The sequence below is a fragment of the Nicotiana tabacum genome, chromosome 20, assembly GCF_000715075.1.
Source record: "Nicotiana tabacum cultivar K326 chromosome 20, ASM71507v2, whole genome shotgun sequence".
In the NCBI taxonomy this organism is placed as follows: Eukaryota; Viridiplantae; Streptophyta; class Magnoliopsida; order Solanales; family Solanaceae; genus Nicotiana; species Nicotiana tabacum.
Genome location: NC_134099.1, coordinates 164,932,005 through 164,951,152, shown reverse-complemented (window position 1 = coordinate 164,951,152; position 19,148 = coordinate 164,932,005). Strand labels below are relative to the sequence as shown.

Below are 19,148 nucleotides of genomic sequence, written 5' to 3'. Positions count from 1 at the left end.
ACCAATTTTCATGTAAAGATAAATCTAAGCGAAAACACTATTCAAAATCCGGAAAATACGCCCGTATATTATACTGGAGTTCCAGCATAAGTACACCAGAACTCCAGCATAATATACAAGAGTTTCAGCAAGTATAAATGTCCAGTATAATATACTGGAATTTGGAGCACCCGTGCTCCAGTCTCCCGTATATTATACAGGAGTTAGCAAAGTATATCGGTCCAGCATAATATGCTGGAGTTCGTGTACAAATGCACCGAACTCCCGTATATTATACGGGACCGGTCTCTGTTGCAGCAAAATAGTGGTTATTTTTCACTGACTTCGTAAACGGTAGCAATTTTTGATTGACCAGTCCGAAAACTGGCTATACCGTGCTATTTTGACGAAAATCAGTGAGAAGCAACGTCTTTGGAGCGGGCCAGCCCAAACGCCACATAGCCGATCCGGGTCGGGACCCGCTTTTTTCAAGGCCCATTGGCATCGCCTGCTCAGCGACTCCAAAAATACCAAATAAAGACTTTTGAAACGCCAAACTAAAACCCAACTGAGCAGCAAAATCGGAAAACCTCGGCGGCCATTGAATTGGAACGAGAGAAGGGAGATAGAGAGAGAGAGAGAATGGTGTATATAACGTCGTGGGATGATTTTGTGGAGAGATCCGTGCAGTTATTTCGCGCCGATCCCGAGAAAGTAATCTTCTAATTTCCACTACTCCGGTTTTATATCCTTTGTTTTGTTAATATTAATCATATATAAAATCGATTGATGGGAGTAAATAAATTTGGTGTTTTTTGTAGACTCGGTATGTGATGAAATACAGACATTCTGAGGGTAAATTGGTTCTTAAGGTCACCGATGATACAGAGGTAAATATTCCTTTTTCAGCTCCAATTTGCTATTTTTGTTCATATCTTGTGCGTACGATGGATGCTGAATTGAAATTTCAATTGTTTCTATTTATTTCTTTTTGGGTCGAGTTCTATTGCTGACATTTCTATCTTTGCATTACATTTTAGTGCAAATGTTTGGGCTTCTTTTGCTGTTGTTCTCTCTTGAATCCTATGTGGTGTGTGTAAAAGCTACAACCTTAGACGAGAATGGCATTCACGTTTTTATAAAGAAGCACTAAGTAGCTTGTGTTAAATTTTGATGATCAAAGTCAAGTTGTGTCATATTTGTGGTATGGAGTTGATGCTATTGAATATGCTTTTTATCATATTGAGTGAGACATATGATGTAATAACGATCAGAGCAAGCATGTGTGTGTGTGTGACTGTGTGTGTGTGTGTATATATGGTCCTTTTGTGCATAAAATAAAATCATTAAGTGAAGATGGTCATCTTTGGGAAGACTCTGATAAACTGTTTGGTTGCATAAACTTGATGAGGCTCAAATTTTACATGTATTTAAAGGTCATAGTCGATCAAGAGAGTGATCAAATAAGACATGCTTATCTTGAGGAAAAGTCCTACGATTATTTCGAGAACTATTGTTCCCAAGGATAAGTATTTTTGTTAAAATAAACTTAAATGGTTAACTTTAGTAGTTATGTTTACCTAAAATCTTTAAATATCAGGCAGGGTCCTTATTGTTACAATCTTATCCAATATAGAATTATCTATGTGAATGAATTATTTAGTTTTCGAAGGGTGCTTTTATAATAATACAGATATTAATTGTGATTACAATTTTATCCAACTTAGAATGTACTAATCGAGGGTCAAAAAGAGTATCAGCTTTTCGCATTGGAGCTTTGTGCTTTTAATGATGCATATTATTATGAAGTCGATCATACTTGATGGCATATTTTAGGGTTATTATCTTGTATGTTAGAATTTGTATAGCTCTAACATTGATAAGATAGAACTCCGAAGAGATTCAATGCCAGAAAGGAGTGAAAGTGACAGAATGAGATGAGAACACTGCTTACTGTGCTTAGTTGGAAAGTAACTGGAAAAGAAATGATTAAGAAGAAAGCAGGTTAAGTTTGTGGAACCAACTAGTATAACACCTTAGGAAGGACACGATTTTATGCAATGACACCAACAATTAGACAGTGTTTCGAGAAAAGCTATTATGGTGAGAAGTGAAGTCATTTGCAATCCTTGGACATTAGCTTCGTTTGGCGGACTGAAATTTTAGAGTATCAAGGACGACTAAGCCAACACTTTATAGTTAACCAGATAATATTTCTTTTACTGTTCTTAAAATGGATAGTACCACACTCCATATTATTTACAATAACATGGACCTTTCTCTTTCTTCTTTTTGAAGCTTATCATGTACATGCGTTTGTTTGGATCTTTGAAGTTGATTCTTCTGGTCAAGAGGTCAAAGAGAAAATTCTGACAGATGTATAAGTACAACAAAGAAAAAGTTAACTTTTTAAAGCGGGGAGAAGGGAAGGGGGAAGACATGTGCAGTCGAAGGGTAGAGAGAACAGGGAGATATGTTTTGTTAGGTTGTGACTTTTGCTTCTTTGAGACAGTGTTGTTAAAGGCTCATTTGAGGCGCGCTTAAGCCCTGAAGCTCAAGGTATGCACTTCGGCTCACAGGCTGCACTTCAATGTAGGCGAAGCACCAAGGCGCGTGCCTCATTGCCCATAAGTTCTATGTTGATAAAGCGGTAAAAAACAATAAATATAATTGGCAAAAAGATATATTAATTGTTAACGAAATCATTATGAATAAAATTGTTACTTTTTTCGTGCATTACATATATATTTTTTATTTTTTTTCTTTGTTTTGTGCCTTTTTAAAATAAATGCCACACTTTAGTTGCGCTTAAAGCTGTGATAGACCCGTAATGCTTTTTAACGCTTTTCGCCCTTGACAATACTGCTTTGAGATTACCAGGGAATGACTTCTAATATTATTTCTGTGAAGCTTTATTAGGAGAGGTTGCATATATAGCTTAGCAAAAACTTTGTACTAATTGCATCTTCTTGATGCCATCAATGATGTCACTTCATCAAAAAAAAAAATGGCCTAGCAAAACTTTTTGATTCTCAAATCACATAGTTTGTATTGTCCAGATATTTTGCTGGAAATCTCTTCTAGGCTTCACATATCTGCATAAACTTCAGCAGAGGGCACACTAAGATCTTTGATTCAGTGCCTGCCATGCTTTCCTTTCTCTCTCATATTCTTTTATGGTTCAACTCTCACTATGATTCTTTTTTAATAACCGAGAAATCTGTCGTTTCCAGCTTAGAAACTCGATGGATAATGGGTCTGTCCCTTTACTCTTCTCCACTTGAATATCAAACTTAACTCAGAGCAGAATTCGAACTCGTGACGTGCAACTACCACAAATCCCGCACTGTGCAACCTTCGCCATTGTGTCAAAGAACTGGGCCTCCCTCATCATTTTTTTACCGATCTCTTATTATCCAGCTTGTGGTTAACCTTATTTCGTTTGGCTCTCTATATTTGAACATTAGAAATATATGAAGCCTAGAAGAGATTTTATTCTTTTGGCAGCTTACTTGGGTGACTGAACATTCTGTCAGAAGCTTTGATGATACCCAAATTCTAAAGTTATATAAGTATCTTTCATGGAAAAGTTATGGAGACTTTGCTGAAAATTTAAAATGCTGCTATGATTCTAATACTTTGAGGACACATACATAGGCAGTTGGATCTGTACCAGAGACTTTGCTAAAAATTGGGGACGCTGTATCTCAGAAATTCTCATCCTTCATAGGATACAAATAGTGACGGTCTGGACTTGGAAGTTTCGGGTGGAGCCATGGAGACAGTGGCAGAGCCAGGAATTCTAGCAAAGGGGATTCAAACAAATGCACTATCTAGAAGCTTCCATTATGTTTAAAGAGACAACAGTTCATTTACTCTCAAAAAGATTTGTTTGGCATTATTTTTGAACGAAAAGGATTCAATTGAACCCCCTTCCTTACCTCTAGCTCTACCACAGGGTGGAGATGTTTCACATTGCTGTTTCTTTCGTGGTGTTGGATAAAGTTGTTATTCTGTCTTTGCATTACAATTTAGTGCAAATGTTTGTGCTCCTTTTGTTGTTGTTCTCTTATGAATGAAAAGAGGGACATTTCCAGCTCCTTTATGTAATATTTCCCTTTTATGCATTTGGTATCTCATAAATGTATCCCATGCTTGGTGGGAGCTAGTTAAGGAATTTTCCATATGTGTTGCTTGTTCTAATGGTTTGTATTTTGAATTTTCTTGCTAGTGTATCAAGTTTAGGACTGACCAAGCACAGGATGCTAAGAAGATGGAGAAACTTAACAACATTTTTTTCACCTTGATGGCTCGTGGTCCAGATGGTATTACACTATCTAATTTTCCTCTCAAATTCCTTGTTTGTATTGTACGAGTAACATTCAATGATAATCTGATCTTAAATCTTGTTGAGTCCGCCTTCTTGATACTTGCATAGCTGCAAGTTCTATTTTTGGGCGTATGGATTCGTGAGCAGTTCTATTTGATACTTGCATAGTTGAATCTCGCCATGCTCCTATCATCGTAACGCTCTGCATTTTCTTTTTATTGCAGCTGATATATCAGAAGTGGGTGGCAAAGAACAAATGGAGGCACAGGCACCTAAGAAGGGGAGAGGAAGGAAACAATAATTTGAGGATTGGCATTTTGCGATACTTATTGCTGAAGATATTTTTGAAGCCTGCAAGGATTTCTTTCCCAATTTGTTTTTGTATTATTAGTGGAACAGATCTCTTTGCTTCTTGAAGATAGTCCTTTTCCTGGTTGGTTTCTCTATATAATTTGCAACCTCTGGTCTCGTAGCTTCTTTCCATCTGCTGAGTTAAACTTGAGAACGATTAACTCGACTCAGAGGCGGATCCAATATTTGAGGTTTATGGGTTCAAATTCAAAATTCTATCACATCGCGTCTAATTTTCTAGGTTCAAACTCTATTTTTGTATTTATTTAGCTGGATTTTAAATATATATGTAGAGCCTAAGTCGAAGTTATTGGGTTCAGATGAACCCGTAACGTCTTCATTGGCTCCGTCCCTGACTCGAGTAGACAAATGTATCCAACTAGTCTTGTTTTGCAGATGTGATAATATCCCAATTCTAAAATTTGAAGTACCTTTCATAGAAAAGTTATGGAGAATCATTCGTCGAGAGACTGTAAGTTAGACAAGAAGTAGCTGAATGCTTTTAGTCAGCATATTTATGTTTTCTTTTCAAATTTATATCCTTTATATCTTTGGTATTGGCTTGAAAACTGAAAGAAAACGGTCTTGAATGACAAAATAAGAAATGCTCCTAGAAAATTAGAATTCCTGAGATAGTTTGGCAACATTTTGAGGAAAAAATAGGGGTGAAATAAAAGTAGCCAGATTTACAAGTAGTAATTGAAAAATAGCACAATTTCAAAAGTAATCGAAATTTAATCACTTTTCATGTAAAGATAAATCTGAATGAAAATACTGTTCAAAATTCGGAAAATATTCCAGCATAATATATTGGAGTTCGAATTTCTTACATGTGATCTTCCAGCATAATATACTGGAGTTCCAGCATAATATATCGGTCAAGCATAATATGCTGGAAGTTCATACACAGATGTTCCAATCTCCAGTATATTATGCTGGAACTTTTCGTGTGCTGGAGTTCCAGTATAATATGCTGGAAGTTCATACACATGTGCACCAATCTCCAGTATATTATGATGGAACTTTCCGTGTTGCAGCAAAATATTGGTTATTTTTCACTGACTTTGCAAACGCTAACTATTTTTTTAATTAACAGTCCGAAAACTGGTTAGCTCGTGCTATTTTCACAAAGTATAGTTTAGCTCGAATTCTATATATGTGAAAAAAAATTGCTAAATAAATAATTTTGAACATAATTAGTTGAATTATTATGATAGAATTTCGAACTCAAATGTATAATGTTCAAATCTTAGAACTGCCTCTCCTTTAAGAAAGGGGCTTTTACCTAGTTATACTATATTAAAAACTTATTTACCAATATTTTCTATGTTTTGTAGTTTTTAATAAGTATCTAGGTTTTTCTTACAAATTGTGTAGATTGCTCCTTAAAAGGCTCCCACCCTATTATTGGTGCCTTCAATTAAGGGATTCAATTATATCTTTTCATTTTTTTCCCCTCTCCTCTTCTCTCTCCTTTTTTTTACAACAAAATTCTTTAATCTACGCTTATAATCTCCATCTTCTCTTTTCCCACCATTGCCGATAATTTTATATTGTTAAATCATCAATTGCATCGTTCTTTTGCTGGGAGACCGAACAACATTGAAAATGAAAAAATATTCAGGAATTGTATAATAAATGTATCATAATTGTATTTAAATTGTATCAGATACATCAATACGTAAAACGTAATTGTATCATACTTGTATCACAATTGTATATAACCTGTAGATGATACATTACTATCCAAAATAATACCTGATACAATACTAATAAATTAATATATAATTATCATATATTTGTGATACAAACTGTGAAATTCGTCACGATCTCACAACTGCTCATAATTCAAATACAAATTTGATACAATCCTAAAAGAATTCTTACACAATTCTGATACAACTTACAACCGACTCTAAACTTAAACTGATACAATATCGTATTATACTTGTATTTGTATTGTATCATGTATTGTTTTAGGTACAAATTGTGATACAATTCTAAATTATGATACAACTTTGATATTCATATTTTTCAAGTTTTAATTTAAAACATCCACCTAGAACAAACTCTAAACTTAAATTATAATACAATATTGTATTTTAATAGTATTAGTATTGTATCAGAATTGTCTTAGGTATTGATATATCAAATACAACTCCGATACAATTATGATACATTTATCATACAACCGTAATACAATTCCGAAACTTCATCTTCCTCGAGTTTCATTATGAAATTCAACTTAAAACCAACTTTAATGTAGAGTGAAGCTTACCCATAACTTGATTGTAGAGCAAATCTTCGAATTTCTTATGTATTGTATAAATAAGAAAGAGATTTTGGATGATTAACGAGAGAAATCGTAAATTAACAACTTAAGTACAAAGAGAGGTGATAATATTGGGGCTCTGTGGCTTTCTACGGTAATGATTTTGGGTAAGTACCAAGAGAGGTGATGATTTTAGGTAAGTACAAAGACAAATATAGTTTTCCTTGGAAAAAGGAAGAGTATCTTAAATGTAGGGGATTATGTGTAACTAATACTCAATATTTAAGGTAGGTTTCGTTTCCTCCTTTTTATGATTTTATATAAAACTAGTAAATATAGGTATATAAAGTAATTAATAAGAAACCTAAATAAAGGTAGTAAATATATTTTTATTATAATATAGCTAGGTAAAAATCTCTCTAAGAAATAAGTCAAACTTTTTCCGGTTAACTAAATAAAAAGTAAACAGCAAAAGGGATATTTCAAAAGTCCTGAGAATTTATTCTATTTTGTAAATTTTAAATTCCTTCTCTCTCTTTGTTCCTGGTCACTGCATTTCAAGGTGCAGAATAAGTGTAATTTATTCTGCATAAAATATTGGGGTTACTGAAAGAGGGCCATTAAATGATTAAAAGCCAACAAGATTCTCTTGAGAAAAGCAATGGCCTACGGCTGCGTCAACTTTAAATAATGACAAAAGGGGCAGTTCGATACACTAAGTTTTTATTATATGCGGGATTTGGGAAGGGCTGAACTAAAAGGACCCTGCATTTTTATAAGAGCTTTTCACGATTCGAACCCGTGACCTTCTGGTCATATGACAACAACTTTACCAGTTACGCTAACGCTCTCCTTCTTTAAATAATGACGAAAAGCTGCTAAATTTGACGTATTTGCTGGTAGGCTGTAGCCTTCTGGAGCGGAGTGTAGATTTCATCGCTTTTCCATTTTGTACTTTGATATTTGTAGAGCATGTTTGTAGATGGAGAGCGCACCTTTTGCATATGTAAATAAGAGAAGACTTGAAGTTTTGTCTTTTTTGTATCTCTTTCTTCATTGCTTTTGACATTTCTACTTGATGTGTAAGTACACCTTCATTTTTACCTACCTACACATGTATTTTAAACGTACTCGCATTGGATGGGTTGACATTGTTTTCACAAATTAAAATTAGAATAAGAAAAAGAACTGAGAGAAGAAAAGTTCATTACGGACTTTGCTCTTGAAATTTTGGAAGAAAAATGCATACGAATGCCATGATGCGAATAAAAGTTTGGTGCAGTGAGCTCCCGTTACGTACGGGATCTGGCGAAGGACTGGACTATAAAGATCTATTGTAGTAGCCTTACACTATAATTTTACAAAAAGCTATTTCCATGGCTCGAACTTGTGACCTTCTAGTCACATGGCATCAACTTTACCAATTAACGCCAAGACTCCCATTCAATGCCACAAATGCAGAGGCGGATCCAGGGTTTGAAGTTATGGGTTTCTACAATAACGTTAAGTTAATTTACAATTATAACCGAGTTTACGATCAAATATTTATATATATTTAGTGGATTGTTTAACACATGTGCACTATCTGAACAAAAGTTACTGGGTTCACGTGACCCCTATGTCGTACAGAAGATCCGCCCCTCCCACGATATGAGTGACAAAATTAAATTACCAAAGATTTTGGTGGTGGACTCTGTTTTAAAAAGCAGAATTGGTGGTGGGTAAGTAATCTTTTATCCTTAATCACATATTTCGGATTCGAACTTTAAATAATTTTATTCAAAAGGACCTTCTTATTTTCATGGCCAAATAAATTATTTTTGATAAAAAGCATTTCATTATCTGTAGACTTTTCGGCGCGAATCATAATTAATCAGGTTCCAAAATGAATAGCACTAAAAAGACAAAATTAAAATAAACGTCCCTTTTTCAATTCATTTAATCTGTTTCCTTCGTTGTAATTTCCAAAAAGAAAAATAAAAGATATAATTTTATTTCCTATTTTGTCCTTATCTGCCTTTTTATCGTAATCACCATTATATTACAACACAAACATGACTCATCTTATATTTATGGCGTTCTCTGACTTTTGTCTATCACCCCCTGTCGACTCATTTTCTCAAAATTCTTCTTATTATTAACTGAAAATTATAATTAATATTACGTATATTTTGTACTAAGAATTTAAATTGTACATTATATCCTGCTCTTACCATGTCGATTTGTATTCGCCGGGTAATCACCGGCGAATTGTCGTCGCCGGTGAGCCGTCATGTTCCGGCAACAAAACTTCAATCTCGGTCATCGGTTCATCATGTTAACTTTAATCACCGGCCGGCAATCATCAGCAGATCAATAACGACAAGATTTTACGTAATTGAGGCAGCGGAATTTGCCGGTGTATTCCGCCGTGGCGGAGGAGGAAGCGGGAATGAGAAGTGGAGGAGGTTGTGTGCGGTGGGAGATCAGGTGGTGGAGATTAATGATAGCCGGAAAAGTAGTGATCGGACGGCGGAGATAATGGTTGCAGCGACAGCTACGGTGGTGCTAGGTGTAGGGAATCGGGTGCTTTACAAGCTGGCTTTAGTTCCTTTGAAGAACTATCCTTTCTTCCTGGCTCAGCTCGCCACTTTCGGGTACTTTTTCTTTTCTCGTTGAAAAAGAAATTATGAATATTTCTACTCCACTTGTCTCATTTTACCTGAAGATATTAAATTGAAAACGAAATTTATATTCTTCTTTTTAAAAATAAAAAATTATGAGAGTTCAAAGTTAAAATGCTAAATATCTAAACACGTGAAAAAAAATATTTACATCAACTTATCATTTAAAAGATAGTTGCATGTAATTCTTTTCAATTAACATTAATTGGTAATGTAAAATAAATAGTTAGTAAGTTGTTATAGTTAGTTAAATTATACTTATAGTGTATAAAATTTTAATTCATGTAAAAATATATTATTTTTTAATATATAATAAAACAAAAGTGTGTCAAAATGGGACCGAGAAATTACAATTTTCCTGTGGATAATATTGCTTAACAATTTTTGGAAAGTAAAATGAGGGTTAGAAGTTATTAATTTTTGTGCTAATTGTTTTGTTATTTGTTTTTACCATTTGAAACGAGAGTGAGTCCATCCATGAAAGAAGACAATGTTCTTTTTGCTGATTAATACGGTCAAAGTTAAACTTTAAAATGAAAGAAAATCAAAATTAAAATTTTAATTAAACCATAATGCGAAAATAGAAAATTAATTAAATTTTGGCACCTTCCGCTTTCCTAGGATCAAATTAATTGAATTTTGACTAACATTTGAAATTTATCGTTTTGTTATTTTTTTTTTTGTAAATTAAGAATATGTAGATTTTACATGTTATATCACCAAATTTAAAAGTTCACATCATCACATGGAAGTTTCTGTATGTTTTTATAAATTTGTTTTTCTTAGTAATTAGCAACGTAAATCCATTTTGTAATGTGTGCCGTTATCTGGAAAACAGAAATTTCTTTCCAAAGAAAGAAAACGAAAAGTTGTAAAATCATGTCACGTGAGAAAATTCGAAGATCACGTGATAGGTGCTCTGACTGATGTCTCTCGAGTCTCGACAAGATGGTAAGGGTAGTAAAGTCATTTTGACTTGTAACCTTTTTATATCAGCCAGTCCTTGTCAAAGTGGGTGCCAATAGGCGAGGGCAATAGAGTCATTTTCTCATCTTGATAATGCACCTTAGTGATTCACAGTGAAAGAGTAAAACTTTGCACGTCTCTTTCATTTTCATCACTTCCCCACAAAGAATGGACTCTTTTGGTCCAAAATAAATAAATTTATTTGACTGCACTTTGGACCCACTAGACCATAGACTATAGTTTTATAGTGAATCTAATGATGCATGATCAATTATTGAAGGGGCGGGCGGATTCAAGATTTAGAAGGAAAATGAGCTTAGCTGTGGCTTCTCATTTAATACTTATTTAAATTTTTTGATAATTTCCATAGTAAATTTACTAAATTTGGTTAAAGATAATGGGTGCTAAAGCACTTATAATGGTCCATGTAGACCCGCTACTGGGGTAGGTTATTTATTTTAGAGATGTAAGATGGCAGCCCGTGCACAAAATAATTTATATTCACGCATGGTCGGGGAAGGTCTGTACTCCAAGGAGTGTGATATAGACAACCTACCCTAATGAAATTAATAAATGGAGGGGGTGTCGTAAGATTATATCGTACAACCTACCCTAATGAAATTAATAAATGGAGGGGGTGTCGTAAGATTATATCGTACAAATAGGGTAAAATAAATTATGTACTTACATTGTTGAATTTCATTATTAAGGAAAAATAAATTATGTACATATATTAAATATTCCAAACATAAATTTCAAATTCTAGTTCTGCCTCTTTCCCGAATAAGTGAAAAACCATTGTTAATCTTTGTTGTGGGAAAAAAATGGATTTAATTTGCGATAGTTAAAAAAAAGATAATTAAGTATCCCTAGAACAAGTTTTACGCTATGATTATTCTATATTACACAATGTCACTGAAAATATGATCCTGCAATATGATTTGCTCTATGTTGTTTGTGATAACGGGTCAAATTATGATACTATTTGGTGAAGGGAGATAACTTTATTACTCAATTTTATTAGGGGAGATTGAATAGTGTGCCCTGTACCTTTTTTTTATCTTGCTTTCCAAATTTGGTTCAAACGATGCTTTAAATGAGATGAATCAGAAACACCAGAACTGTTATAAATGTCACATTGGTTCTGACTTCTGATGAACTGGTTATTTAGTTACTTTTGCAACAGTTACACAAGTTCAATTGTTAGTCAACTTTAGGTAGTATAGATTGTAGAAAGTGCAAGTGGATCTCTTTGACATTACAACTAAAGAGATTCTAAATACTCCACTATCACTTAACTTCAAATTACTTGTATTACTAACACTTAAAAAAAGGTTTATGTGCATTATTGTACTTGCTAATATTTTATACAGATTAAAAATATTCTGATTTCTGCATCTTTGCTGGTATAATACTATATGCTATTTGTGAGTATCTGATGGCCCCAGTGTGGTGACTAGGTTTAGCATAAATATAAATGGCTGTATTTCTATTCTACTACTAGCCATTTAGAGTATTCACTTTGTCTAAGATCTACTAGTTCTTTTGTCCTATTTTAGCAGGTGATCATGACTTAAAATAAACATCCAAACCTTCTACACATGCTTTCCTTGATTATGTCAGGCTCTTCTAGTATAACCAGTACCGTGGTAATTCTAGTGTTTGTATATCGTTAAGATGGTTAACTTTTGACTTTTAATATAAAATGGTATCAATATGTCACCAGCAGTCCCCTACCTACGAGTTTAAGGGATCATGAAGTAGGTGAAAACAGAATCTGCAACTCATTTTCATCTAAAAGGTGTATTAATATGTCACAAGTAGCCTCCACATAATGATTTTAATGCATGAAAGGTGAATAGGAGGAACAGAGAATCATTAGGAGCTTTTACTTCTCTTCCCTATATCTGTCAAATTTGGCCATACAAATCATTACGTCTAATATAACGAAAATAGTATATTTGTTTAATGTAAATGTGAATATCGATTCCTGAATCAACAAGTAACAAATAACAATTAGAAAGTACAAACTCTTTATTTTAGGATATGCTGATTTTCTGAGCATAATGCATCAACAATAAAAATTAGTAGTGAACATATTTGTTACTGAATTACTTCTTTTTTGCTTCTTGTTCCTCATTTCACCCAGATATGTACTCGTATACTTCACTATCTTATATCTTCGGTATCATGCTGGCAAGGTCACTGATGAAATGCTTTCCCTTCCAAAGACTCCATTTGTTGTTGTTGGTCTATTAGAGGCTCTCGCCGCTGCGTCTGGCATGGCAGCTGGAGGTAATACAAAATTCATGCTCAATCACATTACTAGAATCTCACCCAGATGTTTTTAAGTATCTTCTTTGCTCACATTGGATGTTTCTTGCCCGATTCGGTTATTCCCTTTGTCAACAAGGATATTCTTAAAAAATATTATATCTGCATGTGCTTTTATTACAAACTAGACATGTGTCACCTTTGGTATGTAATAGGTAATTAACTGCTAACAAAGACTAGAGAAGAGGATAGAAATATGGCATTGTTTGAAAGTAAACATCCTAAGCCAGAGACACTCGGCAGCTTATATGATAAATAAGAAAGTGACACCATTGCAGCTATTTCCTTTAGCCACTGACTCTTCCAATTAATTAAGATATAGGGAAAGGCCAACGCGTCAAAGTAAAGTCAGGTTCAGCAATCGACGTAACTGGTTCAAATACCAGAAGCTAGGTCATAGAAGGTGGATTAGATTCGACAATCTTAAGTAAATAGATTGCAAGTCATGTAACACTTATTGATCTATGCTTGGAAATGAAGAAACTTGTATAGAAAGCTTTGAATCTTGTGATTGAGTAATAAATGAAATTCAACATATGTATTATGTTTACTTGCGCAGTTGTCCCACATAGGTTGTGTGAAGGTTTTTCCAAAGAGGTTTAGTAAATTTTGGGCTAGTCCACCCGATTCTTTCACTTTTTGAGAGGTGATCTTTTGATCTCAATAAGTAGTTTATGTGCATCATATCAATCAATGGAGGATATTGGAGTTGCCTCATGACCTATGAAGAAGCTATGAAACACAATCCTCTAAGTTGATTATGCTTAATCGCAGCATACATGCAAAGGAGTACCATAAGTAATTGCAAAATCTAAACTCATTTTATAGTCTACGAAATATAAAGAGTCATTCTGACAACACTTAAACAAGTAATTTATGTGCAAATTCATTGACAGCTTGTTTTATTTTTGAATTAGTCCTTAAGACTCATTTATTTGAAATTTATTCTGGCTCTTCTGTGAATATTTGAATTTACATAACTCTGTAGATTTTTAGTTCTGAATTTAATCCTCTGTTGTTATCCTCCTTTCAAACAGCTATTCTTTCAGGGGCCACAATTCCAATACTCTCCCAGGTAATAATAACTTGAAATTTGTATCTTTTCACTTTTCTATGAACTTCTGAGAAAATCTTTTAAAAAGTGAGATTCTACTGATAGTGACCACATGATGGTAGGTTTTTAGGAAATAAATCCATCAGATCAATTTGATACAATCCATCAGGCTTATGTCTGTTGGTACAATAGGAAGAATACCAGGCAATTTAATTTTGCATGGCCAAACACTTAGAAGATAAGGAAAGAAAATTAAAACATGGGAGCGAGAACTAAAATAAAAGTGACTATACTGCATTAATGTATATTCTTCCAACATTATATGCTTCTCTCATAAAACAGTGTCTATTGAAGATGGATATGTTTTGAACAGTTTGATAGTAGACATTAGGGTTCATTTCTGAACATTAGTTCTTCTTTGAGGACTAAGCATGGCCTAAAATTATGGTGACATTAGCTGTACATTCTTGTATTAAGAAAAGTTGTGTTGATCATCATAAGACCAAATTATTCAAATAATTGTTAGTCTCTTAGGATGTGAAGTCATATAAGATTAGACCGGATCGGAAATGATCTCGTACGACAAAAGGCACAAAAGCATGCATACAGGATAAGATGTGAGTATGTCGTCTGGGACATCTTGGTTTTATCTTACGTAGACCTCCAAATGCACCAGTCACAAAGAACACAACAAAATAAAGGAAAAAGTTCTGTAAAGAGCAAAAACCTACTAGTCAGAATAAAAACTTGCAGTGTTGGTACATTACATTAAGTATGATATTTTCTAGGAACCATATTGGTTAGTTTAGGGATTCATTTGTTAGTATCAAATGTAGTAAACTTCTAGTGTTAAAAACCCCTAATTTGCAAATTTTGAGTATTAAAACGGAACGGGTTCAAATGGAGCCGAATGGATACTGAGGAAACCTACTAGTTCGGGATTGAGGCGTATTTCTTCTTGTTGTTGTACTAACATATTTGTAGGCTCAGTTCACTTAGAACTTCCTTCAAAGTGGAAATTGAATGGGTTATTTAACATGTCCATCTGTTTATCCTTGCAGAGTTTTCTTGTCTGGCAACTTCTCCTGTCTTTTATATTCCTCGGGAGAAGATATAGTCTCAACCAGTTGTTTGGGTGCTTTCTCGTGGCTGTTGGTGTTATCATAACTGTAGCAAGGTTGGCAACACAATTGCTTTTTTATAGTTTCTTGAGTTTACCTCACTACCAGTTTGAAAACTTTGTTCAAGCGGCTGGAAGTTTCAAGCTTTTTGAGATCTGAAAGCCTCATCATTCATTTAGTTTGTGGTGATAATTCTTCTAAAACAGACGACGACCGTGCCTTTTGGGCTGGTCTTGGTCATGCAATAAAGTGTCATGAGGAATGCACTTATCCACTCCCCCCCCCCAAAAAAAAAAAAAAAGGTTCTTCCAAGAGCAGATTCCCACCTTGCTGTCAAAAGAGTGGTCTTTTATTGCTCCTCTTTCTATTTCTTTTGTAAGTCAACATCTATATATGTTGTATCATTTAGTGGAAGGCTAAATAAAATCTTTGACACCGGTACTTCGAATAAGTGGTGCATTGTGCTTTCTCTTTCTGCGTATGCCTTCTATTCATCTGCCGATACACATCATTAATCTGCCCCTAGTCAAAATTGTTCGTCGTTGAACTAGTGCATTTGAGAAACAAATAAGATATTTCTAAAATTCTGAGTATCTACAGAGACCTTGGTCTCTGAAGCATGCATCTTGCTACCACAATCCAAATTAATTTCTTATTCCCAATACATGTGCTTTGTTGGGCAAGACTACCGAGTTACTTAGTCTTATGGAAAAGTGAAAGATTTGAAGCAATAATCTACTCCCAACAAGAGTTATCCTCTTTGGAAAATACTGAGATAATCCTAGTTTATAACTAAGTTTGAATGAGGAGGAACTATACTTTCTAGTGGTTGTTGAATTTCCTGATTATCTCCTACATAATTTGCAGTGGATCTAGTGCTGGGTCTTTGATGGAAGCTGGAATATTTTGGAGTCTTTTGATGATAGTCTCCTTTTTGTTCCAAGCTGCAGATACTGTCTTAAAGGTTCATACCTTCTCTTTTGTTCATATTTTCTTCTTCCAATAGGGTTTTGCCGTTTTGTCATTTTCATGATTGCAGTATGATTTACCTGGAGAATTCATTTTTCTTATGTGCAGGAAGTAATATTCTTGGATGCTGCTAAAAGACTGAAGGTAGACATTTGCTTTTGCTATTAAAAGTTACAAAACCACATTGGTATTTGAATAAGAAGCTTTTTTTTTTTGTTAGAACAGTCCTTTTGGAGTAGATGAAAATATTAGAGTGCACATACTAAGATCTGATTGTAGTTGTCTTAATTTGCAATGGTATAAGCAGGGAGGTACTGTTGATCTGTTTGTTGTGAACTCCTACGGATCTGCTTACCAGGTAATCATCTTATACTGTTTTATCATTCACTGTATTCTTTTCTTTGGATGAACTATTGAAACTGTTTCGGTATCTCTTGCAGGCAGTTTTTATATGCCTTCTCCTCCCATTTTTGTCGAAGTTGTGGGGCGTTCCATTTACTCAACTACCAAACTACCTTAGAGATGGTGCTGCATGCTTTTTGAACATCGGCACATTATCCGGTGGTAAGTAGTGAAATACTTTGAGCTCAGCTTCATCTATGAAAGTATATCATTTCATCAATGATGCTCATAAGTGTCAATAACTAACTAGTTTCTGATGATGACAAAAAGAGAAGCATGAATGATGACTAGGGTTATTTCACATTTTTTATCCAATCTCATATGAATAAAAAAGGGCATGTAGCTAAGAAAATGAACCATGGACCTGACTCGACCCCAAAAAGCTAGATCATGAGGTTTACTAGATCTTTGATGGTTCACTGCACTCTTGTTTCTTTGTTTCTTCTTAATTTACGACACTCTGATTCAAAGACAACACTGATTGTAGTTGCTTCTTTCTTGTCTTGTTCTAGGGTGCGATGGAGCACCTCTTTTACCGCTGCTGTTTATCATTGTAAACATGGGTTTCAATATTTCATTGTTACACCTGCTTCAGATTTCCTCTGCTGTAGTATCTTGTCTCGCATCAACAGTTTCAGGTACTTTAAAGCTGATTTAGTCTAAGTTTATTGCAGTTGAACCTTTTCTTCTAGACGAGTATCTAGTTTCTGACCTCGATTGCCTTTGATACTTTCCATTGCAGTACCAATATCAGTTTTTTTATTCACATTGCCGTTACCATATCTTGGAGTTGCATCCTCTCTCCCGCCTGGTTTCATAGCAGGAGCCATCATCCTTGTTCTGGGAATGCTTATTTATACTTGGAGACCATCAAGTCGCCTAAATAATCAGGAAATTGATAATTGCCATTGCTAACTCGTGGCACATTTTGAGGTAGAAGAAGTTACGCTACCTTCCTCCAACTTCCACACAAAGCAAATGAGGCATCAAGACTTATATGGTAAATTGTGTTATAACCTCTCAAACCTCTTTTCTGAATCAAAATCAATCAGGGGAGTTTTGACAGGATTATAACTCGAATCCATTGCTCTTTTTAAATGCATGGAGTCTGTACCATTCATGTCCTTAGAAAGTTGGAGGTTGTAAGCAAGAAGTTTGCTCCCATGCCAATGTTGTTTCTTGTATGCATACAATGCAGAAGGCCGGTTTCGCCATAAGTTAATTGTTCAACAGAACAAAAAATGGTACGAAAATCTGCTCCTGGATTTTGGCTGTATTGCTGTTGTAAACTTGTACCATTAATTTTTCAAAGTAGGATTTTACCTACAATAATTTTTCTACACACATTCTGGAGGTTCTGGCAAAGTCAGTTGATGACAAACTGTGTATATGGTTATTATTTGAGAAAGAAACAAGCTCTTCAAAGTTAGTTCTTGGACATTATTTCATTTTGCTAGTTTGAGACCATTCACCAATATTGTTTTGAGGAAGAAAAAGTTTTATCAAAATGTTGTATAACATCAGCTTATATTTGATTACTTGACATTTAGTTGAACTGTTGCTCCTAGTTTTGTCCAACTTCTTTTTCTTTTCTTTTCTTTTTATTTATTTATTTATTTATTTTGTGTCTGTTAAGATCATCATGGTTGGAATTTTGCCTGACAATTACCCTTTGAAAACTAGGGAAAGAAGGAAAAAAAGGAAAAAATTTATTTTGTGTCTCATACAACTTACATTAGTTGTATGAAACATTAAACTGTGGACCCAGAAGTGTAAGATTGAGGTCCATAAATTTGTGAGACAAAAAAGAGCCTCACACAGCTAATGTTAATTGTGTGAGGCACACAATAAAACTTCTCGAAAAAAAGGTAAAGTGGAAATTTTTTTGCTTCCTGCATTGGGAAAAATGACCGGGAAAACAAAGCTATTATTGGAGGATTTTCACGGATATGCACTTCTGGGGCTGCTGTTTGGAACATATAATTAATATTTGTAAAGTCTTTAAAAAATAGCCATAATTTTTAAAAAGCCGTAAAACACCCATTTCTAGCCACAACTTTGACAATTTTCATCGAAGTTTAGATAATTTTTCTTGAAGTTCAAGCAATTCTTTTGGAGCTTCAAATTTTCTTGAAGTTCAAGTAAATTTTATTGAAGTTTAGGCAATTATTCATCGTTGTTTGATGTTTGAACTATTTGAAAAAAATTGGGTCTCTACCGCTTGCAAATGGCTATTTTTCTATTGTTTTGCAAACGATTAATAATATTATATTATAAACAATAACTCTGAAAGTGACAACGTGGTATCATTTTTATGATATTATATAATTTTTTTCCTTAAAATTAAAAAAAGAATCATGACAACTATAACAAATTAATTAAATTCAAAGAGTTCTAGTTTTAAGAAAAAATGTCAATTTTTTTTGCACCTATACTTTCGGAGCTTATGACTTCACTCAGATTTTTTGTAGAATCTTATATTGTGGTTAGAAAAAGTCTCATTTTTGTCCTTGACTGGCTTAACTTCAATCTAAGGGCAATTTTAAACCATAATTCTCGTTTTTACCTTTTCTCATAGCTTCACGTGAAATTAATTCTAAGTCATAATAAAAACAACAACAACAATCCAGTAAAATTACACCAGTGACGTCTGAGTAGGGTACAATATACACATATCTTACCCCTACTCTAGAGGAGGTAAAGAAGC

At 34.2% G+C, this 19,148-nt stretch overlaps 2 protein-coding genes across 3 annotated transcripts; both read left to right on the top strand.

Moving 5' to 3' along the window:
- Nucleotides 1-526: 526 nt before the first annotated feature.
- On the top strand, nucleotides 527-4,881 carry LOC107793113 (signal recognition particle 9 kDa protein). The gene is made up of 4 exons (XM_016615396.2): nucleotides 527-693; nucleotides 801-869; nucleotides 4,211-4,304; nucleotides 4,534-4,881. The coding sequence occupies exons 1-4, from the start codon at nucleotides 622-624 to the stop codon at nucleotides 4,608-4,610; spliced, it is 312 nt and encodes a 103-aa protein (XP_016470882.1). The 5' UTR covers nucleotides 527-621; the 3' UTR covers nucleotides 4,611-4,881.
- A 4,101-nt stretch (nucleotides 4,882-8,982) lies between these two features.
- On the top strand, nucleotides 8,983-17,996 carry LOC107793114 (protein CLT3, chloroplastic). Of its 2 annotated transcripts, none has more exons than XM_016615397.2 (10): nucleotides 8,983-9,568; nucleotides 12,711-12,856; nucleotides 13,933-13,970; nucleotides 15,011-15,126; nucleotides 15,938-16,034; nucleotides 16,148-16,183; nucleotides 16,347-16,397; nucleotides 16,480-16,603; nucleotides 16,954-17,079; nucleotides 17,184-17,996. In XM_016615397.2, the coding sequence occupies exons 1-10, from the start codon at nucleotides 9,147-9,149 to the stop codon at nucleotides 17,354-17,356; spliced, it is 1,329 nt and encodes a 442-aa protein (XP_016470883.1). In that variant the 5' UTR covers nucleotides 8,983-9,146; the 3' UTR covers nucleotides 17,357-17,996. The 2 variants fall into 2 exon arrangements, with proteins under 2 accessions (XP_016470883.1, XP_075097222.1); XM_075241121.1 differs by having other exon boundaries at nucleotides 9,438-9,568; nucleotides 12,763-12,856.
- The last annotated feature ends 1,152 nt before the right edge of the window (nucleotides 17,997-19,148 follow it).